At 36.1% G+C, this 24,899-nt stretch overlaps 2 protein-coding genes across 6 annotated transcripts; one reads left to right on the top strand and one right to left on the bottom strand.

The window, feature by feature from the left end:
- The first annotated feature begins 10,714 nt into the window (after window positions 1-10,714).
- Window positions 10,715-12,367, top strand: LOC118062671 (cuscuta receptor 1-like). Its single transcript, XM_035076508.2, has 4 exons — window positions 10,715-10,895; window positions 11,063-11,143; window positions 11,261-11,413; window positions 11,490-12,367. The coding sequence occupies exons 1-4, from the start codon at window positions 10,868-10,870 to the stop codon at window positions 12,350-12,352; spliced, it is 1,125 nt and encodes a 374-aa protein (XP_034932399.2). The 5' UTR covers window positions 10,715-10,867; the 3' UTR covers window positions 12,353-12,367.
- Window positions 12,368-13,044: 677 nt separating this feature from the next.
- LOC118062673 (mediator of RNA polymerase II transcription subunit 15a) lies at window positions 13,045-20,897 on the bottom strand. 5 transcript variants are annotated; one of them, XR_012168602.1, is made up of 10 exons: window positions 20,330-20,897; window positions 18,971-19,360; window positions 18,053-18,182; window positions 17,599-17,639; window positions 16,408-16,478; window positions 15,404-15,478; window positions 14,989-15,145; window positions 14,275-14,456; window positions 13,960-14,176; window positions 13,045-13,821 (listed from the first exon to the last, which is right to left on the bottom strand). XR_012168602.1 is itself a non-coding variant. In XM_073406132.1 (9 exons), the coding sequence occupies exons 3-6, from the start codon at window positions 17,624-17,626 to the stop codon at window positions 15,044-15,046; spliced, it is 276 nt and encodes a 91-aa protein (XP_073262233.1). In that variant the 5' UTR covers window positions 17,627-17,639; window positions 18,053-18,182; window positions 18,971-19,723; the 3' UTR covers window positions 13,045-13,821; window positions 13,960-14,176; window positions 14,275-14,456; window positions 14,989-15,043. The 5 variants fall into 5 exon arrangements, 1 of the variants encoding a protein (XP_073262233.1); XR_012168604.1 differs by having other exon boundaries at window positions 19,275-19,360; XR_012168605.1 differs by lacking the exon at window positions 18,971-19,360.
- Between the last annotated feature and the right edge of the window lie 4,002 nt (window positions 20,898-24,899).

Raw genomic sequence — 24,899 nt, 5'->3', positions numbered from 1 at the left:
TCTGTTGAACCCTGCAAACTCCTGCCATCTGATCTTGACCTTCCGTCATACTTACTTCACACCTGCTCTCCATTGGTTCAATCCTCAATTGTCCCATCCTCAACATTTTAGCAATCTTTTCGCAAAACTCGGTGCAATCCTCAATGTGATGTCCTTTCTCTTCCATGGAACTCACAGATAGTCACCTCTCTCCAATTGGCTTACCACCTTCACCGCTAGAAATCCTGATTGTACTAACATGTCGTACAACCTTTTCATCGGCACCTTCAACACCTTGCATTGATTTCCCACTTCGATCATGCCTATTCCGCCACTGTTTGGAACATGTTTAGGCAATGGGTTTGAATTAACATTGGCTTGTCTTCGAAGGATACCCATCCTAACTTAATAAGCTCCAATAACCTCTTCTTGAATGCATAGCAGGTTTCAATCCCATGCCAGGATTACCCCCGTGGTACTCGCAAGTCAAATCGGGCTTGTACCAAATTGGGAATGGTGGTTGTAGCGGTAGTGTAGGGATAGGAGCTACTTGCCCAATGCTTAAAAGTTTGGCATACATGTCCTTCAAAGGCATGGGTAATGGTGGCAATTGTTCTGAGGTGTATCCTGAGTGGGGTCTTTGGGGTAGTGATTTTGATAGTTTGGTTGGTTTATTTGTTCGGTTAGGTGAAAAAAGATTGGTTAAAGTTTATGCGTGGGATTGAGAGGTAGGTGCTTTGGGCTGTGGAAATTTACTTTCTTGCCTTTATACCGCCTTCCAAATTGTTAACATCCCCTTCTCTTTTCCTTCCCATAAAACCTTTCTTTCTCTAAAAGGCTCTGCTATGCGCCCTGCTTTAATTCCTTGCTCGATTCTTTCCGCCACACGTACAACATCATAGAAATGTTGAGATGAGCTACCCATTAAATGCTCATAGTAAGGTGCCTTGAATGTATTGGCGAACAAAGTCACCATCTCCGTTTTATCAAAGGGGGTTGCACGTGCGTGGCCTCGTCCCTCCATCTTTGTGCATAAGCCCTCACTGACTCTTGGCTTCTCTTTTCCATCGACATGAGGCTCGTTCGATCTGGAGCAATTTCCAAATTGAACTTGTATTGCTTTAGGAAAGCCTCCACTAAGTCTTCCATTTCTAATCTTGACATTATCCAGCCTCATGTACCAACTTAGCGCAGATCCGATAGACTGTCTTGGAAAAAGTAGATCATTAACTTATCGTCATGAATTACTTCAGCCATCTTGTTGCAATAAGATCGAAGGTGAGTGTTTGGGCATTCCAACCCAGTATACCTTATAAACTCTGGTATCCTAAAATCTTTTGGTACCGTGAGGTTAGGTACCAAAACATATTTCGACGTTCGCAGGGGGTCAAACCAATCATTTTCCCTCGACTGCTCTTAACCTTTCTTCTAATGCTGATATCTTGTCATCATTCACAAAAACCCTGGACCTATTATCGGAAGGCCCCTCGGCTGTTAAATCTACAGTGATATGAGCTTGAGGGGGTTGAATGGGAATGGTAGGTGCAAAGTGCTGCCCCGTTGCTGAATCTGCCCCCATATTCTGAGATATCCCCGGGACAGGGGCCGACGGTGCTCCTATAGGTGGTTGGGTAGATGTTCCCTCCCCATTCTTGGCTTTTAAAAGTTGCTCAAGCAGATTGGTCAACCGGGAAACTTCATTTTTCACGGATTCCAACTCGGTCTGGTAGTGTGACTCTAACTGAGCTCTTTCTTCGTTTTCCATTCTTGATCTGGACCGGGTTTGGTGGACTCTGGATGTGGAACCTATGTTTCACGATCTGGAGATGCATGCATAGATGTATGAGAAAATGTATGATTGTGATGGATGCATGCATGTTTTATTGTGAACGAAAAAATAACCATCCCATTATAAGCATTCTCTTGTCACATTGCTTTGATAGAAGTTCTGCCTTTCGAGTCGTTTTGCTAGAATCATGTTCACCAAGAGACAGATTTTGCATAAGAAGATGGTCAACGCCCTTTTCATTAATGCTTGGATAAAAAATACATTTAAAAAAATACAACATGCTAATCTCTTTCCTCCATAAAACTCCTTAGCCAAAGGTAAGAAAGCAAAGCCGCGGTTCTCAATCTTCCTAAAAAGGCATCGGTTTCGGCTAGGCTTCGGCGATAGCGAATGATGTCTCCTCCCACATTCGTGCATTGATTCTAATAATTCGAGCATGTGCAGCAGCTTCGTCCATTTGCTCATCGGTTTTGGTCATTTTTTCTATGAGCAACATGTTTGTTCTGTTCAAAGCAATGTTGTTGGCGTCGATTCGATCCTTGTGCTTTTCCGTTGCTACTAGCTTCTCGTCCAAATACTTCGACTTTTCGCGTTCTTTGTCGAGCTTTATCCTTGCAACTTTTATCTCACTCCTCTTGGCTGCTAACTCCGCTTTATCATCCTCGAATCCTCCCCTTTTGCTTTCCAACTCTATATATTTCTTATTCAAATCCTTATACCTCCTAATCCTATCCATTAGTTCGAATTGCACTTGCACAAATTTTTCTTGGTAATATTTTGCACTTTCTTGGCAATCGCTAAAGTCCATCTCCATTGCTTCAAGTTCAGAACAACTTTGCATCCAATCCAAACTCAACCCTTTAAGCTCCTTCTCACTCCCTTCCCTAGCAATCTTCTCCTCAACCAACTTTAACTCAAGCTTGGTTATTTTCGCATCTCTAGACTGTATTTGCTCATCTAGAAATGTTCTCCTTTTATCCTCTTCTAGCATCATTCCTTCCAACATCGCCTTGTCCTTTCTGCTCTTGCTCAACTCTATTCTTAGTTTGTCCACTTGCCTTCTCAATTCACCGTTAACCCTCTTTCTTTTGAGGGGTTCCTCTATGGTTTGAGGAGATTTGACTTCTACACGAGGCATGGCTGAAGCAGCTAAATCATCTTCAATATTAACCTCTTTTCCTTTAATAGGCTCCTCTATAGCGCAAGGCATGGCTGAAGCAGCTGAGGCTCTCCATTTTACATATCCTTCGCTCACACTTGGATCTCTCAAACCTTCTATTTCCACCAACACTAGATGCTTCCAATCTTGTTTGATGATCTCCAAAACTTCTTTTGCCATGGGATCTTTGAACAGACCAAAGAATTGAGCAATTCCCATAGTTCTGGGAACAAACTGTATGCCCCCAAATTGTCTTACCACTAAAGTCGGAGCATAACTCACATAACCCGTAATCCCCACCAATGGTACCCAATGCCTTTGTCCACAACTCATTAGGACCTTCGTTGTTGTTACCCATGGTGCTCTCCATTTAAAATCGCTATTAGATAATCCTTCCAATTTATCAACCCAACCCTGGTTGTCTAGATCTCCCCATTCTTCTTCTTCCACTAACTTTAGGGGTTTTTTAGTGAACCACCAAAAATTATTGAAGACAGGTTTCTTTGTTTCGATATGGCTCACCATCCAAATATACAACAGTTGCGTGCAGCATCTCATTGCTCCTTTTCCAGCTTTTCTACAATGGTTAAGTGTCAAAAATGTTTCGGCTAAGATAGCAACCACTGGATTGATCTGTGTGTTCTCATACTCCACATAAGCAGCGGCGGCCTCCAAGCTTACTAAACCAGTCTGACTTGGGAACAACACAAGGCCAAATATACCTAAGGCAATCAATTTTTCTACTTCTGACTCCTTTTCCAACTCTAGCATCCTCCATTTCAAAACCGGTGCCATTCTTTCCATAAACTTTTCCAAGTTGGAGATTCTGAGCAGTTTTGACAGCTCAGGGATGATCTTGTCGGATCTCAAAGGAGAATAAATCCGATACAGGTCATTCGGAAACTCGGTCAACAATCCATATTCCTCAATCGTGGGGCACAAGTCTATGCTTCCAAAGGAGAAACATTGGTATTCTGGATCCCAAAAATGAACTAAGGCTCGCACAGCTGGGCTTAAAACTTCTACCTTTGCGATTTCCATCAAACGTCCGTATTTCCTAAAAATGCATCTTTATCCACATTCTGAAAATGAGTCGTTAACTTGTTCACCTCATTCAATATGCAATTCAGGTTCTTGATTGGCGACATCTTCTTAGCATCGCTTCTAAGGCAGTCTCCTTCAATCAATTGTGACAGTTCAGAATTCTTTCCATACTCTATGGAAGATTTAGTGATGGTCATTTCGTTCACAAATTCTGCAATTCAAAATGCATGGGGGGTTAGTCTTGTTTCGATGCAAAAGATTTATATCGGAACATACACCCTAAGGATAGGTTCTAGTTCTTTTACGTGAGACATAGGGTAGGTTTACTACTAGGTCTCTAAAAGAGGGTCTCTTGCTGTTCCAGTGATCACCCTCGTAAAGGCGATATGGAGGTCCAGCAGATAGTGGAATGGCACGTGTACCAATCACTATCAGTCTAAACACTCAGCAAAGAGTTGGGGTTTACACAAACTTAAGCCTTGACTCAAGTCATAAGGCAAGCTGCTAGTCCCCCACTTAAACTTAGAGTTACATGTGTGTGCCCTCCAAAACATAATAATAATAATAAAGTGATGCATGACTATGGCATGTATGATAGAATGTAAAGATATATGCTAAAGCTTTTAAACAAAACATTATAAGAAAACAAAAACCAATAACACATAACATAAACAAACAAACAAATCAAGCTTAGTCCTAACATCCCCAGCGGAGTCGCCATTCTGTCACACCCCCACAAAAAATTTATAAAGGCACGACATCGGCTGGCGATTTTCGTTGTGTTCTGATGATTTGGTTCTTTGGAGTCGCCACCTAGTATTTGGTCACTAGGAACCCTAACTGGTCTTTCAGAGATTCTAAGGCAAGGGACTGGTTGCGTAAAGGGAAGGTACTAGCACCCCTAATACGCCCTACCTAAGGTAAGCTGCTTGGTGTTTGGTTTGCTTTATAGTCTATGGTGTTGGTGTTTTCTAATCCCGTCAACTCGTAAATCGCAAGGATAAGAGAATAAAAGAATGAAGAAAATTTTCACGATTTTTTAAAAGAAAACTACTTTTCACGACTCGTAAACCGTGGAGAAAAAAAAATTAAAATTAAAATTTTGAAATGTTCTCGATCGCAACCAAAACTTCTTTCAAACATGTGCGTTGATTTATTACTCCCGATAATATTTTGGATGTTCGTCCTTTTAAGGATTTCTTCATCCAAACATTAGCGGTGAACAATAACCACAACTTCTCCTCCCAAAATAAGATTTTTATAGTTTTTGGAATATTGGGCCAATACCCTTTGGAGTTTTACAAACAGGTTGTAAAATCCACAAATGCAAGAAAATGATTTTTGTGTTTAAGAAAATCTATGCGAAAACACATTTTCAAAACTTCCAATATTTTTTTTATATATAAAAAGGAACATTCAAAACATGTTAGAGTAATTGGCCGTATGCAACACGCAAGAAAACACATTTTTTTTTTGTAAACATTTTTTTTTTGTGAAAACGGGTATTTTAAACACTGAATTGGTATTCTTATGGTATAAAAATACAAACCAATATTAATCCACCCTAATAAAAATATGCAGGAAAAATCAACACTATTTTTAAGGCCTTTTGAAATTTTTTTAAAGCAAAAACATTTTTTATTTTATTGAAAATCTTTGATGTTTTTTGACGAAAACCGGGTATTTTAATACCGGATTTGTATCTTTACAATACAAACTGATATTGATCAAAATACAGTAATAAAAATTACACAAAAATCACAAATTTTTTTTGAAGATATTTTTTCAAACGGGCCAGACTCGGCCTAAAAGGAAATTGGGCAAAAAATCAACCCAAAATAAATTAGGGCCCAATTTCTACAGGCTGGACTCAGCCCAGCCCACACATGGTGTGGGCTGGATGTTACAACCCGAAATGAACATGGACTGGTTACTGTGCACCTGCACAGTAACCAGTTAATTAATTAGGTGGTTACTGTGCACCTGCACAGTAACCTGTTAATTAATTAGACCTGCATAGTAACCGAAAGAATGGTTACTGTGCCCCTGCACAGTAACCAGCTAATTAATTTCTTACTTGCAGAACGTGCACAGTGCACGTTTTTTGCATGCAAGAAGACGAATTACGGGATAAAGGGGAAGAGTTACCTGCGACGATGAGCTTGGGTAGAAGGAGCTGACAGTGGTGCTGGTGGTGGTTTTGCTGGCGGTTGCTGACCGGAGGATGGCTGGGATGGTGGCTGGCCTTTCTTCCTTTTTCTCTGTGTTTTTGTTCTACTCTGTTCTCCTCTGCTTCTCCTTTCTTCTTCTGCTTCTCACACTGCTCTTCCCTCTCACGGTGATTCTGCTATTTTTTTTGGCAGCGTTGATGGTGGGTGGTGGTGGTGAGAGGAAGCCGGTGATGCCTCAAGTGGTTATGACGGTGACAGTGGCTGGAAGCCTAAGGACAACGGTTGTTTCCTTCTTCTTCTTCCCCGTGCAGAGGAGCAGGTGCTGCCTTTTCTTCAATGGTGCTCTCCTCGTTTGAAACTTCACTCTCCTTTTAGTTTAAAAAATATAAAACTCTCTCCCCTCTATTCGGTCTCTCCTCTCTCTCCTCCCTTCGGGTTCTTGTTTTTTTTTTGGGTTCTTTTTTTCTTTTCTGTCTTTCTCCTCTCTGTTTTTTTTCTTCAGTTTTTCTCTTCTATTTATAGGGGCCGAAAACCGGTGTGGGCGGACCAGTGTTAGTGCGCCTTGGAGCGGGTCTTTGCGCGGCGTGGCTGGGTCGCCTCACCACCCGCGACAGCAAGGTGCCGTTTTCTTTACTCTTCGGCGCAGTGGGAGGCGGCCATGCTTTCGGTCGGCCGTCCACCACCCCCGGTGGTGGGCTAAAGGCTTCGGGTTGTTCATGGAGATGCAAGGGAGAGAGAGGCAGGGAAGTTTATTTCAAAAACCAAGCTTTTTCCTTCTGTTGACAGGTGCGGGGGAAAAGGAAGAAGAAAGGGGAACAGTGCCGTTCAAAACGGCACACGTTCGTCCCTTTTTTTTTTTTTTTTTTTTTTTTTTTTTATGCACCTGAAATCGGCGTCGTTTTCGGATAAAACGCGCCGTCTTTAGTTTCATTTAAAAAATAAAGCGCCAGAACATGTTTCGAATCAGTCCTTAATCATCTTTGTTTAATTCAATTCCGTCCCTGCTAATTTTAGTCCGTCCCCATAGTTGTGCCGCGTTTTTCACTTTGGTCCTTGGCCTCTGATTTTATGCAATTAAGCCCTTAATTGATCAATAAAACTGTCCAATTTCTTCAATTAAGCCCCTGAAACAATTCCAAAACAGCCCCCCCTATCTTTTGCGCCTTCTCTCAAATTGGTCCCTGGTTTCGGATTTTTCACAATTAAGTCCCTAATTGGCCCTTAAACCTTCAATATTTATGCAATTAAGCCCCTGATTTGACTTAATAAAATCCTAAAAAATTATAATTTAGCCGCCAGAACTTTAATTTCTTCAAATTTAAAAGCCCAAATTACAATTGACTTAAAAAGATCAATTTTCTTGGCAATCAAATCCCCTATAAATCCAATAAAAAAAATCAATTAAACCCATAAACATCCAAATTTGGGCTTAGCTCTCCTCAGAAATTCAAAATTTCCTTATCAATATGGGTTCTCATCCCTTCAAGAAATATATTGGTCAAAAATCCAATCTTTGTATCTTTATACTCCTTGAACCAAATTTTCTGACCATTTTCGAGCGCTTCTGCCTCTTGTCATTTTTCTAACCTTCTTTGGCTATTTATTTTATTTTTTTGCGGGGACCCAAAAATGGTACCGTTTACAACAAAACAATACTTTTTTTTATTTTGTCATCACCATCAAAATTAAGACTGACTTTATACCACACGTTATTTCCATCAAGAAAGTAGCAAGTCTTCTATTAATTCGTGTTTGTCATTTCAAAGTGAGCTGCCTAGAAATGTGTTAACCTTTTGATTTCATATTTGTTCCAAAAAGCAAAAAACAAAAAAAACATGGGTTCAAACTTTACAAGATGTGAATACAAGTTTTCAGTGTAATTACTTTTATGCAAATTCAATTTTTTTCTACAATGTGGTTTTAATTAGCCGTTGTTAAATTTAATTCAAGCCTAACATTTTCAATCTAGAAGTAAGCCCCATGATTTAGGCTTAGAAAAAACCAAATGAAAGTTGACCTCAATCAAAAGCCTAGTTGATCCAGAACACCCGTAAATCAACGCCACAAGGACTGTAGATCAACTTCACGTCAGATAAGGACTAGTTTGTATGCTTTTTTTAACTACGGAGGATGTTTGATTTGCACATCTAAAAAAAAGTCTTAAATAATGATACAATTTTAGATTAACACCGATTCAACATAAAGCTAACTTGTCCGATAAGGTTATAACCCAAATCTTGATCCGGAGTAATAAGGGCCAATCTTATGACCTAACACCCTCATCTAGGGTATTAAAGTCTAATCATGTTAAATAATTTTTGTTTTAATAAACAAGACATTCTTAAGAAAAATGTCATATACAAAACATTTGAGATCGCATCCAAATTGAAACATTCACAAATTGATATAATAGTTATTAATATTTTATTTTTAGATATATATATATATATATATAAAATATAAAAGATTTTAATAATTGAATTAATATTGTCAAATCATATATGTTTTTTTGTAGTATTTTTTTTTTTTAATTTCATCTCTTACATTGAGTTTGCTTATCCTGATCCATGATCCGGGTTGAAGACTTGATGGATTAACTCGATTTTTTTTAATATATATATATATATATTATGTTATTACTTCCTCCCCTGTCTTGTATATATTTTCCTCTCTGTTTTTCTTTTATGCTAGCTAGCCTCTAATTTTTGCTGTAGTACCTTTCTATAATAATACTCGACTATTAAAAAAGAAAGAAAAAAGAAGCAGAAATAACTCTCTCTAATGTGCAAAGGAGTGTTTGACGTGCTAAGGATATAGAGGCTTCCTTGTCTCCTTCTGGTCAATCGTCTTGGAGAGCCTATGTTCTTGCCTTGTTCAAGACTCCTATCTTATCTTAGTTATTCAACAAATATGAAGAATTGCCTTGATCCAACTCTCTCTTTTAGGTGCAAGGGTTTTCCGCTTGGGCGATTGGGTTCTCAACGCATCTTTGTTTCAGCCTTTTAAAGAATTGCAAAGTCTTGATTTGAGCTGGAATGGATTGGTTGGTTGCATGGAGAATGAAGGTTAGTTCAATGTTTCTGCACTTAATTATAATCATAAAATAAATGAAGGTTGGTTGGTGTTTAATGTCAATTATCTTGCTTTGATGATTCTCTTTCCAGGCTTCGAAGTCCTATCATCAAAACTGAGGGAACTTGGCCTAAGTTATAACCGATTTAATAATGATAAAACCATTTTGTCATGTTTCAATGGTAACCTTTCCACTCTCAAGTCTTTGGATCTGTCACATAATAAGTTGACAGCTGGATCAGGTAGCTTCTATGGTAACCTTTTAATTATTTAGCTTCGAAACCTTTTCTTTTCTCCTTCTCATATCATTTATTTCTACGCATTTAATTATTTCCTTCCAATATGCTCTTGAGGAACATCATGCAGGTCTCAAAGTCTTGTCATCAAGGTTGAAAAAGCTGGAGAACCTTCATCTAAGTGGGAATCAATACAACGATAGCATTTTTCCATCTCTAACTGGATTTTCATCCCTCAAGTCTTTGGATCTGTCAGGCAATCAGCTGACAGGATCAGGTATAATACACAGTTTCTATCTAAATGCTTCACATGACATTCTCTTAATTATATTGTTTTTTATCAAGAAAAATGAGGACGACTTTATAACTACGCAAAGAGGCACTTGGAATGAGGTCCAGGAGGCATATATTTTTATTCTTATTTTGGCCCTTATATGCCAAAAGTGTTGTAATATTTAGATTAAATTAGCAATCACAAGTTCACTTCAAAACTCTCCTATAAATATATATTTTATATTTATCTTTTTAAATAAATATATTTTTATATATTTTTTCTGTCTTGAGATACTTAGTCGAACACAACTCTAGGCATTTTTTTTAATGAATTTGAGTTTGAATGAGTTTTTGAATAACATAATAAGAAGCTCTCTCCAAGAATATTGTAATTATTTAAAATTGTAATTATTAACAACAATTAAAAAAAAAACTATCCAATACAAATCACTCGTGTTTTATCAATAAAGAGAACAACATAAAACCCACATATTTGATATTTAATTCTTGTTTGTAGCCATTTATTATTTCCTCTCTTTTTAACCATGGTTTTATATTATTTTGGACCTTTTTTTAATCAAAATATTATTCTGCGGTGGAGGATATATTGCCTTATGGTCATGGTGAAATATTTGGACTTTAAGAAATAAAACGTGAAAAAGTTTATAATTCTTTAATGCCATGGATAAAATTGGGAAAGTACTTGCTAGAAAACAGAGGCAGTTAGAAACAAATTACAATTACTAAATTAGTGACAACTAAGCATCTTGCTAACTAAATAGATAGAGGAATTAAGTTACGATTATTATTCTTGTTTTAATTACTGATGAGGTCTTAATTATAAGTTTCTTTATCATAACTTAGCTTCCATCTTTTTATGTATAATTTGAGAATCATATATCAATTGAACAACAACATCTCATTAATTCTAATTATATATATTTAGTTTCTATATATTATTGCATATCGTGAGCTCATAATTATGACTTACTCTTAGAAACAACTCCTTGCAGGTTTTGAGATCATATCATCACATTTGGGGAAACTCGAGAACTTGGACCTGAGCTATAATATATTCATCGACAACATTTTCTCACATCTGCGTGGACTTTCTTCTCTCAAGTCTTTAAATTTATCAGGCAATATGTTGCTAGAATCGACAACTATCAACGGTAAAGTTGTGAAATCTCTGGATTTTTCAAGCAATTTGTTGTTTTATCCAAAAATTATCTCACTACAAAAAGTATCAATTCTTTATCATAGGTTTAAGAACTCGATCAAGATAACACTTAATTTCACTACTTACTTGATTGCCTATTTTCAATTCAACACATCATAGGTTTAAGGACACTGGAATTCTTGCAGTCATTGCCAATATCCCTGAAGACCCTTTCTCTCAAGGATACTAATTTAAGTCAAGGTTAATCATAGTTTAGTTTCTTAAAATCATAATTAATAATATTGAATGGAATGGCCATTCTGTACCACCACTATTTTCATCTTATCTTTTTTCTTCTTCTTCTTCTTCTTTTCACAGGGACTTTCTTCAATTCTAGCACCCTTGAAGAATTGCATCTAGATAATACTTCTCTCCCAATAAACTTTCTCCAGAACATTGGAGCATTGCTTGCTCTTAAAGTTTTGTCTGTTGCTGAATGTGACCTCCATGGCACCACCCTACCCGCTCAAGGTAAATTAACAACTCTCCATCCGCCTATAATTACATCATCAACACTATTTTGACTGTTTCGAGATAAATTGTACAGGTTGGTGTGAATTGAAGAATCTGAAGCAATTAGATCTTGCTGGAAATAATTTAGGAGGTTCACTCCCAGATTGTTTAGGGAACTTGTCATCTCTACAACTATTAGATGTTTCTGGTAACCAGTTTACTGGAAATATTGCCTCTAGTTCTCTTACCAACCTCGTATCCCTTGAATTCCTCTTACTATCAAATAACCTCTTTGAAGTTCCCATTTCAATGAAGCCTTTTATGAACCACTCAAGCCTCAAATTCTTCTTTAGTAAGAACAACAAACTAGTAACAGAACCTGCTGCCTTTGATAATTTGATTCCAAAGTTCCAACTAGTCTTTTTTAGCTTGTCAAAAACAACAGAAGCACTCAATGTAGAAATTCCTGACTTCCTCTATAACCAATATGACTTGAGAGTCCTTGATCTCTCCCACAACAACATCACTGGATTGTTTCCATCATGGTTGCTTAAGAACAATACACGATTGGAGGAACTATATCTGAGCGAGAACTCCTTTGTTGGTACTTTGCAATTGCTAGATCACCCATATCCGAATATGATCGAATTAGATATATCCAACAACAACATGATCGGTCAAATTCCAAAAGATATTTGTTTGATCTTTCAAAATATAGAAGACTTAAGTATGGCTAAGAATAGATTCACAGGTTATATTCCTTCTTGTTTAGGAAATATTAGCTCTTTGGAAATTTTAGATTTATCCAACAATCAATTGTCCACAGTAAAACTAGAACAACTAACAACAATATGGTTTCTCAAGCTGTCAAATAACAATTTGGGTGGGAAAATACCGATCTCGACGTTCAATTCTTCTAACTTAGTATTTCTCTACCTAGGTGGTAACAACTTTTGAGGTCAGTTATTAGATTTATCATTATATGAGCAAAAAATGTGGACTGTATTGGATTTGAGTAATAATCAATTTTCAGGCATGCTTCCAAGGTGGTTCGTCAATTCTACGGTCCTTAGATCAATTGATTTGTCCAAAAACAATTTTAAGGGTTCGATCCCAAGAGAATTTTGTAAGCTTGACAACCTTGAATATTTGGACTTTTCTGAGAACAACTTGTCTGGATATATACCATCTTGTTTCATTCCATCATCTTTAGTCCATGTGCATCTATCCAAAAATAGATTGAGCGGTCCATTAACATATGGATTTTATAACAGCTCTTCTCTGGTTACGATGGATCTTCGAGATAACAGCTTCACCGGCTTCATTCCAAATTGGATTGGCAAACTTTCATCATTGAGTGTTCTTGTTTTGAGGGCTAATCACTTTGATGGTGAGCTCCCTGTTCAGTTATGCTTGTTAGAACAATTAAGCATTTTGGATGTTTCACAAAATCAGCTCTTCTGGTCCACTACCCTCCTGTTTGGGTAATCTTACTTTAAAGGAAAATTCCCATAAAGCATTGGCGTATCCTAAAAGTGGTGTTCTACTAGAGTTCATTGAAAAAGCTTATTATGAAACAATGGGTCCACCACTAGTGGATAGTATTTTCAACTTGGAAAATCATATGTGGTTTAACTTTACAGAAGAAGTGATGGAATTTACAACTAAAAATATGCATTATGGTTACAAGGGGAAAATTCTCAGCTACATGTCTGGTATTGATCTCTCCAATAACAACTTCAGAGGAGCAATCCCACCAGAATTTGGAAACTTAAGTGAGATACTGTCATTAAACTTATCACACAACAATCTCACTGGATCTATCCCTGCAACATTCTCAAATCTAAAGCACATTGAGAGTTTGGATGTTTCTTACAATAACTTGAATGGTGCCATCCCTCCACAACTTACTGGAATTACCACACTGGAAGTTTTTAGTGTGGCGCACAATAACTTGTCAGGTAGGACACCTGAGAGAAAATATCAGTTTGGGACCTTCGATGAAAGCTCTTACGAAGGAAATCATTTCTTGTGTGGACCTCCATTGCGAAACAATTGTAGCGAGGAAGCAGTGTTGTCGCAGCCAGTGCCTGATGATGAACAAGGAGATGATGGTTTCATTGACATGGAGTTCTTCTACATCAGTTTTGGTGTATGTTACACAGTTGTGGTGATGACGATTGCAGCAATTCTCTACATCAATCCATATTGGTGACGCAGGTGGTTTTACTTCATTGAAGACTGCATAGATACTTGCTACTATTTTGTGGTGGCTAGTTTTCACAAGTTCTCCGACTTCAGAGGATGAATTTGTTATGATTGTATGTCTAGCTATTGGGTGCTTCATTTGTAGTGTACTGTCTCTAAGCTCAGCCTTTCTACTTGATTAGTTATGGGGCTAAATATATAAGCTGGACTTGTCATTCCTGAACCATGAGGAAGGGAACTGATCATTGACTCGGATGTGATGACTCTTTCAACTCTCAAGACTTGTCCGAAAATAAATTGCCAAAACCACTACTAAGTAGAAACAAAATATTCTATGCCTGTGTGACAACACTTACATTTGCCTTTGTTTCAAGGGTGACCTTCAACAGCCTTCCTGGCCGTTTCTAGTAGCTTCTTTGCTCTGCTCCTCATTTCCTCTGATTCTTCACCCATCATAATTTGACTTCTCTACAGCTTCACTTTTAACATGATCTCCATGCATTCTAGGCCATTCCTTAACTCCAGTCACCAACTTTTCATTATAAAATTGCTCAGCAATTATTGGCCTTATGCCTTCAAGAGTTGAGTTCCATCCTCAATGAGTCACAAATGCACCTATTGCTAAATGATCAAGAATCAAACCTTGGGAAAAGAGTGTCTTGGGAACTTACAGTAGATTTCGTTGGAACTCTTGTCTCAAGACAGTAGCATAGCTTCTTTAATCTCTGTTTCTAATCGGAACAGGGGAGCAATGAGAAGCTTGGAGTGGTCGCAGATTGTCTTTCTTTGGCTCATGAGGCTGCCTGTCACGCTGAAGATTTGCCCGCAGCTTGTAGGAATCAAACCAAAGCCCCTTTTAAGAAAATTTAATGACCAAAAGGAAGAAAAATCATAAAAATCTGCCTTATGCTTTAAAAAAATCTAGTTAGATCAAAGGAGAAGATATATTATATATTCATAAAAAGCTTAAAGTAGATAAACATCAAACATTGATTAAACATGTAACAATGCAAGTAGCAAGGTAAAAGTGCTGCTCATATCAACCAGGACTTGTTATGAAGGAATAAATATTTTGGTGCTTCAAGGGTGGTTTTTCTTTAATTTATGTGGAACCCATTAGTAGAAAAGCAAGCTATGAAGGCTAGGCTAAGAGAAAATTGTCTACATTTACCATCTCATTATATCAGGGACAATGAAGGAGGAAAAAACATTTTCGCCAAGTCGAGAAAGAGCAAATGTAAAAGCTGATGTTGGATTGCGAAAAACATAAATGGATTCAATTGATTTTCATGGGACTGCAATTGAGGAACTGGAGGCTGGGGAAGTTGTCCTAGCTGTAGATTAGGAATAGGCCTCCTGAATCTGCTTGGGTTTAGAAAACTTACAATCTGCTTCTCATAGGAACCCAATTTCTCCTTGAAACTGGGTGTTGTGATGTTTTTAGAGACCTGTAAGAATGTTATCAAGTGCTCCAACATGGCCTTGAATACCTCCAGCTTTTTCAAGTTGTTCTGACTTCGGTTGTTGCAGATGAGAGTCAAGCTGGAAAGCAAAGTTAACATACACGAGAATTAAAAATTGCATTGATCCTTTGTTGCAAAACATTAGTGAAAAAAAATGTTTCTATTCAAATTCTTCTGTTGCGGGGCGGTTGGGGGGAGGGGTAGGTGATTAGTGTGGATGATACAGTGACAGGCAATGCTGATGAGGAAAACAAATTAATACAAAAGCTCAACGTGGGAAATTGCAGATAATCATGCATGGGCAGATAATCTGCAAGAAATTGCAGAGACAATTTACCTGTTGTAACTTGGCAGCAATTCTCTGGTACCTTTCATTTATTTCTTGGAAATAAGTCTCCTTCATGACTTTGATCTAGGAAGTACAAATAACCAGCAAAACATTATCAGTCATATGCTTGATTTCTTCAGGTGCCAGTCAGAAAGAAAGCAGCACAAACAAACTTGAGGGAATTTATAAAAATAAAATTAAAAAAAAAAGGGCAGAGGACAGCATATATTAATTGAGATAAAAATAGCAGAGTGGAATTAATGCTGGAAACTCAAGAGGATGTCGATATTGATGGAATGGAAAGATGAAAAGGGCTGTTTAAGTACACCTGACAAGATTCAGGGGTTGGTTAAGTTCAGTTACTTTGTCTCCCTGCAAACTACTCATCATTGTTTTCTGCTGTCATAGCTCAAGTCATTGGATGTCACAACTTTAGCAACGCTTCTTATCAAATATGCAGTTATGACATGAGACATTCAGAATTTCAACCTCATTTTCTATAAAATTCAAATATGGTCATGATTCAATAGAATAAGTCCCACTTATTTTCTTTTCCTTCCATTGTCAAATGTTTCAGAACAAGTTGATTGCAATCGTGCAAATAACTCTTCACTTGACCAAAGGCAAACTTCCAAGTCATTCAGAAATAGTGCACTCTTATTTCTAATTCTGTCTAATGCAGTAAGAAGTACGGACAATAGGACTCGTTGGAAATAAATAATAATTCACCACACAACAAATATAGGGGGAAAAATCGAAAGGGAGAGGTTTGCAATAAAAAAGCAATCCTCTTGACCTACAAATCTGAATATTTTTACCTTCATTCATCTTATCAATGATTAATCATTTCTTAGTTGCTGCAATCATGGAACTTACAATGCTTCCTAACTAATCCCAACCATAGCTGAATAAAATTCCTTGGACCAATCCTAGGAGACCTTTTTCCATTGAAATCTTGCAAGACTATGGCAAACATGAACTCCATCTAATGAACAGTAAATCACAGAAATTACCTTCTGATAGATCTCCTCTTGCCAATCAGCGCCTTTTGCATGTCCAGTCTGTGCTGTAGAATCTAGGGATGCTGCAAAAATTTCAATGCGGGCAACAAAAGATTAGAATTCATGTATTTCTGTGTGTTTTCCATATACAAGGGTATTTCTGTAATTTTCACACTTTCTGAAAATTATGGAATATTGCAAGTCTCAGTTTTATTTTCCATTTAGTATTTTATTATCCGAAAGTATAGCGAGCTTCATTAAGTTTTTCCTATTCTAGATAGGACTATTAGTATTTTCCTACAGAGGAATACAAGTCCTTTTCGGACTAGGAGTACTAGGAACTCCATCTAAACATTATGTAATCATTCAAACTGACAGACAGACGCTATAAAACCAGAATGAGAGGTGAACAGCTGGTGCAATGCACTGGAGGGTATGATGTGGTAACAAATGCGTGTGTGATTGCAATGGTTTCAATAGCAGTGGCATTACTTATGCCATAAGTTGCAAGAAGGCACTGAACAAGGAAGACAAATGAAACATCGGCAGTTCACACATAAAGTTATGTGCGAAAGAATTAGGATGGATTTGATTCAAAGCATAAAAGCATCATCTGACAATTTCCAGGGTTGGGGGAAGAAGAGGCGGCTGAAAACAAAAATAATATGACAATTTTTGGGGGTGGGGGAAAGAAAAGGAGGAGGCAGAAATTTTCTTGCCTAACATTAATCGATTGCTCAACTTTTTTATTAAAGCATGTCATACATATAGCAATATGCTGCAATAAAATGCAAAAGAGTTTGATAACAATGCGACAAACAAAACAAAAGGTAAGATGTTTAGAAATTCAATGCTCGGCAGCATTATTATATATGAAAAAAGGATCAAATACTTCCTCATCTCAAAATAAAAGCAAGAAAGTGACGTCTTACCTCCTAAGCATGAAAATCTTTAAAATCTACCATCTCAATCAAAAAATATAAAATAGCCATGCATCACAGTCCATGTTCCTTAACAAGTTAAGGATGAAACACTTCACATGCATTACAGAATTAGCATCATGGAGGTGATCATGAGATTTTTCCAGCAAGGCGAAATACATAGCAATATGCAGCAATAAAATGTAAAAGAGTTTGATAACAATGCGAAAAGAAAAACAAAAGGTAAGATGTTTAGAAATTCAATGCTTGGCTGCATTATTACCTTTTGTATCCATGGGGGCAGTGGGCATGGCGTTTTGAGACCTGATATCCATTGAAAGAATCTCTAGTTATATTTTACGCAGATAATCAGACTGAAATCAGATATCAATAACAAAACACTAGCTCGCAGAGCAATCCATGTTACAAGAGAAGGGGGAAATGGATATGTGCTCTATCATTTCATCTTCTATGAGGATATACTTTTGTTTCCTCTATTTTTAATTTAGTTATTTATGTATTGATTCGCTGTTTGCTTTTTGCACACTTCCCCTATACGTGAACTTGGTCACTCTAAATAAAACACTTGTCAAGAGAATTAACAAGAAGATGCGAACTCCCAATCAGCCTTGCATACAGAATGAACGGTGAGGAAGTGTAGGCACAATACACACACATTTGTACATGCATAAATGCGTGTGTATAATCATGTCTAGAGAATATTGTAATTATCGAACCTCGCATTAGGCAAATACTTGATTGGTGGCGGTAGTATAAATCTTTTCCTCAAGCCGTATGGTAATTTTCTTGAGTTCTTGTAATCCCTCTGGACCAGAAAACAGAAGATGCCTCTTTAATGTCTCCATTCTGCACATGTAAATCATTATGTTTTCATTTTTAATGACCAGGCAAGTATAGAGAAGCTAGTAGCAGCGAGCAAGAACCCTGAACTCATAAAGCACACAAATATAAAAAATGTGTGGAATCATTAGCAAAAAGTAAAAACAAATAATGACATAAGCAAGTGTCGGTCAAGTAATATACGGCATCAAAATACTTAGACATCTATTTTTACTTCCTCCAGAGGTACAGAGTATAGGAGTTTACTTGGTCACCCTTCTGTCGAAAAATTCTAGCTAAGAGCTTCATGGTTAATTTTGTTGAACTGGAAGAACCTTTCATTTATGACTATGTTCCAAGATATATAAGTGAATTAGTTGCAAACAGGGGAATCTCTGTGAAAACATTACAATAGCATTTACTCTGTGCAAGAGGACTTCTCTTCTTTTTCTCTGACAAAGAAAAGAAGAGAAATCCTTTCAATTTATGAAAATGCAATGAGTTAACCTTATCTCATACTGCAATATATACTCTACAGTATTCATCGGCAACTGCAAGTGCCAGCAGTAGCTGTCTATATGATTTTGAATGTAGAGAGGTCAACAAAACATTCAACTTTATGCTGAGAAACTAGGAAACCATACACCATTGTGGCTAATTGATTTTTGTCTGCTGCTTTTACTTTAAGATCACTATCATTTCAACCCTGTATAAGTTAAAACAAGTAGAAGGCCCAAATCCAACACCATTCATTTAAGTTCAGTTGCAACTTGAGTTTTAAATTGAAACACATATGTTCATAGCAATAGATTAACCTTGAAATTTAAAGCGGAACAAGCTTCATGCAGCCATCCAAGAGGTCATCATCGAAAGAAGAGATTACACAAGAAGTTCCAACAAAAATTACTTCCCAGCACTTTATGTTCCCTCAAGTTTGCTTCTTGTGAGAAACACATGAGAAGATGGGAAAAAAAAACAAAAAAAGAGGCGTGTGATACTTGAGGTTGCCTCATGGCAATCCTGCTGATTTTAATTAACCTTTTGCCCTTCTCCTTTTCTTTCATATAAATAAAAAAAAATATTATTTTGCAGCACTTGCACATATTAGAAAACAAATACTTAGATTTTGTCGACTAGTATTCTTTTCCGTGAGTCAGGCTGCAATTGAATTCTCCAATCACCCATGTCCATGACAGGTTCTCCGCCTGGGACAGTGGGCCAACCAAAAAGAAAAAATAATCATATTGCATGTTCGAATAGACCCTAAAAAGAAAGTCAGGAGCGGCAAGAAGAGTGAAAGCACATCAAGATCATGAAAAATGGAAATCAGTTTATTGAGACTTGAATAGATTTAAAAAGAACTTCCGTCTAATAGCATGTACTTTATTAAAGAAACCAGCCAAACATGGATGCATAACAAATATACACAAATATTTAGGGCAAGGTGCTAGGAACTTCATGGTGCTTCTAAAACCAAAGAAGCATTCTGCAATCCCTTCTAAGCAAATACTTACTGTCAAACCCCCCTCCCCCTTCCCCTCCTGTTCTTGTTATTTCTGTATATATTTACTTCTCTGAAAGAATAAATATTGTAGGGAGCAAGTAGTGTAAATAGAAAAGAGGAAAATACCACATCCCTAAAAGAATAAAGAAATAAGAAGAAAACAAAACAAAGTCATAAAACGAGGCTTTAATTTCAATCCCCAATGAATATCAACAGACTAAATACCACAGCACAAATAGAAGATGAAGAGGCCAGAAAACAACGAGCATTAACAATGAATATCTCATGTTATCATCAACTCTAAAGAGCAGACTGATAACAATCAATTTAACAACTCTTGTTGAAATAAGATTAAATTTACAGGCACATCTTTCTCGGAATAGACAACACAACTCTTGAGGTAAGTTACAAAATTTAGAGGCACATCTTTCTTTGAATAGACAACACAATAACCCTGACCATACTAAATGCTCCACCCATAGTAGAATCGGCTGATTGCGCCTTTCTTCGAGTTGCGTTCACGAGCAGCGATTTCATCGGATCCGATTATATATTCTTTTAATTTACTTATTAAAATCGATTTTCTCTCTCTGGAAAGTAATTTCAATTAAATAAATGAAAACGCAGTCTTCAATTTTAAAAAACAAAAACATGATAGAAAAGGAAGCACCAGGGAGATTTGAAGCCTTATTGGTTGAGGTGGCGGCGGCAGCGACGGAGGCAGAGGTTTCCGACAGCGGAGGAGGGAAAGAGAGAGAGCTCAGGTGGGGAGAGGTGAGGAATGTCGGACTAGAGTGGACAGAGCTTGACAGATGACTTTATTCTTTTCAAGATTCGCTAGCAAACTAAAAGAATTGTATTCTTGTGCTGCTTCACTGTTCATAACTAACAAACTAAAACTAAAAGAATTATAATTATAAATATATGTAAAAAAAAAAACTAAGAGTGATCGTTAAAAGTTAAAACACGGTGCACTGTGTGTGAATCCTGTGGCTTCACAGTCTTTACCGCGCTCCGTCTCTGTTTTTCGCGTTTCTTCTCGCGCGATAGGTGTTCCCGCGCTTTCTTCTCGGCTGCTGAGGCTCCCTGGCGTCTTTTCATCTACTTTTGTCTGGTGCATGTTCAGATTGAGGCGGTTTGGCTGGTGCTAGGCGCGCGAGGAGATGTCAGCCGACGGGTAATCACCTGCATCGGCTGGGATGGCTTCGTTGAAGATGTCCTCTTGGTCTGTGGCGGGCCTTCTCATTAATGAAAAAAATATTCTAACTGAGACATTGTTTTTGTTCTTATAAACTCTTTTCTATTATATTTTTTTTATCTAATTTTTTATAGAGAATATAAGATAAATTCTGGTTTATTATTTATTCTTGGATGTAATATCAAAAATATAATATTGAGTAAATCAAGAAATAATAATGTAATTTTTCAATGACTAATTTGTAATTGAAAGGGCATAATAAATAATAAACCAGAATTTATCTTAAGTATTAACACAATTGTCAATATTGTAAGATAGTTGATCTAAAATGAGATTATTTTTAATGACCATGTAAAGTCATATGATAATATCATGGATTCGCTTATAAAATGCTTAACAATAGAGCAAGTCGATAATTATCAAGAGGAATAAGATTAAGACACGATTCAATGAATTGTCATGATAGCGACGCAATATAGTTTACTGGAGATCCCAAGTTCTAGGTTCAAATAGGTAACCAAATCATCTGTCAATTTAATAGTATCCCTCTTACCTATTCATATTATATTAAGTGCTATCAACAGTGAAAATAGTATAAGCTAAGCTTTTAATGACTTTTATAACTTGAGAAATTCAAGTGGTGTATTACATGATACTTTTAATAAGAATCACATATGTGAGTTTGAAACGAGGCCACTTCTATGAGAATTGAAAATGCAAATTCTCTAATGCTCTTTGAAATCAAGACGCATTCAAGGCCAAAATGAAATATAACCATTAAAAACCAAAATTGTAAGAAAATAAACTATATAATCTCTATTATTTGGTTTAACACAAACGACTAAACAACTCAAGACATCATAATCATTGGTTAGCCGAGTGAATCCAATAGTTTTAACTATGGAAGGTTCAAGGTCAAAAGCTATCTTGCTCAATGCAATGACTTTTCGCTCCTACTTTCTATTTTCGTATCTACTTTGTATTTTATTTTCGTGTGTACTTTGTATTTTATTTTATCATGTGGAGGGATTGTTAGGGTGTGAATGAAAAGTTGTGTTTGTTAAAACTCTACTTGAAATATAATCGTATACTTTTAAACTAGAAAGTTGTAATCTTTTGTCTTAAAAGTTATGTTAAAATTAAATGTTAAAATTACCTATAAAAAGAGACACTTCTGACATGGTTTTGATAATGAAGAAAACTTCTAGTCTTTTTAAAACTGTTCTCTTTTACATTTCTTGAGTCAAAATTCTTACAAAGAGTAACATAAAAATTTTAGTTCGTCATTTATTCTTGGTTGTGCTATCAAGAATTAAAGATTGAGTAAGCTTGAAAAATAATATTACAATTACATTGCTAGCACCGAGGAGTAGGTAATAAATTGTTTTATGATAATTTATTGTGAATCTATTTATTTTAATTTGTAGCTATCGTACAAAATAGATCTTATAGACCTATAAAAATTGAAAATGGTATTGAAATTTTCTAAAACTATAAGTAAATATGCGGACAACGATAAAAAGTTACTTTTTATAGATGTTAAAGCAATGAATATTTTATATTATACATCGGGCAAAACTAAATTTGACATAATTATATTAAATAAAAATGCTTAGAGATATATAGCATGCTTTACAATAAGTTACTCATAAAGAAACTAATAAGTTAAAAAATCTAAAATTACATGTTAATTCATCAATATGAATTGTTTAAAATGTTTGGTGACTTCATAACTAAAATGTTTATTAAAATGACTAAAATAATTAATAGTTTATTAGTTTGGATGTTTTAGTCATGCTGAAATTATAGAGAATTGATCATTAAGCTGATTTGTATATATGCATAGAAATCAGATCATTATAAATTTAATAAATTATTTAAAGTGTTCCAATGGAAAGAAAATGGGTGTTGTGAATTTGAGTCTGCATTTTTCTCTACCTTCTTTTTGGTGTTTTTTGTTCATCCCTTCCTGAAAATTTACGCTCAGTTTTTGCCTTCTACCTGCTGCTTAGTTTAGGGTATTAAATTTCTTTGTTTCTTCGGAAGATGCCTTACTCTTTGTTGATTGTCTTTCTGTTTTTAGTTGCATTGTTAGGCTATATGTGTGTTTATTGAGGCTTTGGCTGCCTTTTTTTGCTACAGTTACGAGGTTTCTTGGGCATAGTCTTTTGGTTAGCTTCAGCCCTCTACTATCCGTTCTTTATAGAGGTGGTGTTGTCTTTGTTGCGCACAAGGTGGCATGTGTCTTGAAAGGAAGTTTACTTGGTTTTCTTTACATGTGTTTCTTGCATGCTACTTGTTTGGCAAAAGTCTTCTGAGAGATCGACCTTGTTTGGCAAAATGTCCCTGAAAACAATCTCGATAGGCTGCCCCAATGGTGAGGACCATCTGGAGCAGCTGCTGCACCAGACATCCACTACTTCGTTGAGCTCGAAAACCCCCTCCTTCATCCAGCCCCATTACTCCAGCAAACATCATTTCACAGTGTGCACTATTTCTGTAGCCAAATTAATACAATCACCAATAATGACCCATCAAAAGTTACCTGCCGAAACAAGGAGGAAACTACTATTTGTCACTTTAAACTTGATTGCTTCATAAATAATTTCAGTTTTGAGACGAGATTTACGAATGAACTGAAAAGGGTACCTTAATTGTGTTACTCAAATGAGAAAAAAACAAAAAAAAAAAAGCATGTCAAGTCTGGTCCAATTGCTTAACACACTACCAGAAAATTAATAAATACAAACGGAAATACCGAGGGAATATTTCGGTCGGTAAATTTCCGAGGGATTTTACAGACGGAAATATTCCCTCGGTATATACCGAGGGAATTACCGTGGGAAAAAAAATTAAAACAAAGCAAAAAACATGATGACGTGTCATTTTTTACCAATGGAATTACCGATGAAATTTTTTCCGTCGGTAATTCCGTTGGTAAATCCGTCGTTAAATCCGTTGGTAAACTGTGAACACTTTTTATCATGTCAATTACAAAGGGAATTACCTTCGAAATTTTCTGTCGGTATTTTCCAGAGAGAAATGTTCACCTTCCAATTACATTGTTAATTGTTGTTCTTTACGGACAAAATCACCGACGGATTGAAAATTCGTCGGTGTTATTTGGTGGTTTTCTAAAAAAATTCGATTTGATTTAAAATTTAAATTAAATATTACCGACGGAATAATTAAAAAATATTAATATTTAAATATCCGTCAGTAACGCGCCACAATAAAAAACTTGAATCCGCTTATTTCACAAGAGACAGACTCATTATTTCTTCTTCTTCTTCTTCTTCTTCTTCTTCTACTTCTACTTCTTCTTCTTCTTCTTCACTATATGTCAAAAACATCAATATCTATTTCTTTCTCTTCTTTTCTCTCCTCATCTCCTTCTCTTTTCCTCCATGCTCGGGTATGTCTTCTTCTTCTTTCTTCTTTCTTCTTTTATCCTCTTATTTATTTTTAATTAATATGCTTTACGAAATTTTTTTTCCTTAGCTTCACTTGCAAGTATATTAAGGTAATATTTTTCTTTTTTCTTATTTTTTCATGATTTTTTTCACTATATTTGTTTTTTATTTTATTTTTAATTGATTTTGTTCTTGATAATTGTATAAATGTTGTTGTGAGATTTTTTTTTTCATATGAGATCAATTTTTAATTGATTTATTTATACGATTTTTAAATTTTTTAGCAATTGCAACTTTATTTTTTTCATATGAATTTTTTTAGTTGAATTAATTTTTTGTTTTATTTATTTATTGCAAATTTGTTTGAGTTGATTTTCTTACTCTTTTTTCCAAGCATTTTGAGTATATATTATACAATGTTGATTTATGCTAATTTAATTATTTTATAATTTTATAAAATGAATTTTTTTTAATGTTTTTAAATAATTACCAACGGATTTACCGATGGAAATTTCCGTCAGTAAATCCGTTGGTAATAAAAAAATATTTTTACCGATGCGTCTGTTCTGCCAGTAAATCCGTCGGTAATAATTTTTTTATTACCAACGGATTTACTGACGGATAAAAAA

The sequence above is a fragment of the Populus alba genome, chromosome 18 (assembly GCF_005239225.2).
Source record: "Populus alba chromosome 18, ASM523922v2, whole genome shotgun sequence".
Taxonomy (NCBI): domain Eukaryota; kingdom Viridiplantae; phylum Streptophyta; class Magnoliopsida; order Malpighiales; family Salicaceae; genus Populus; species Populus alba.
The sequence above is the reverse complement of the archived record's forward strand: the minus strand, read 5'-3'. Positions and strand labels throughout refer to the sequence as shown.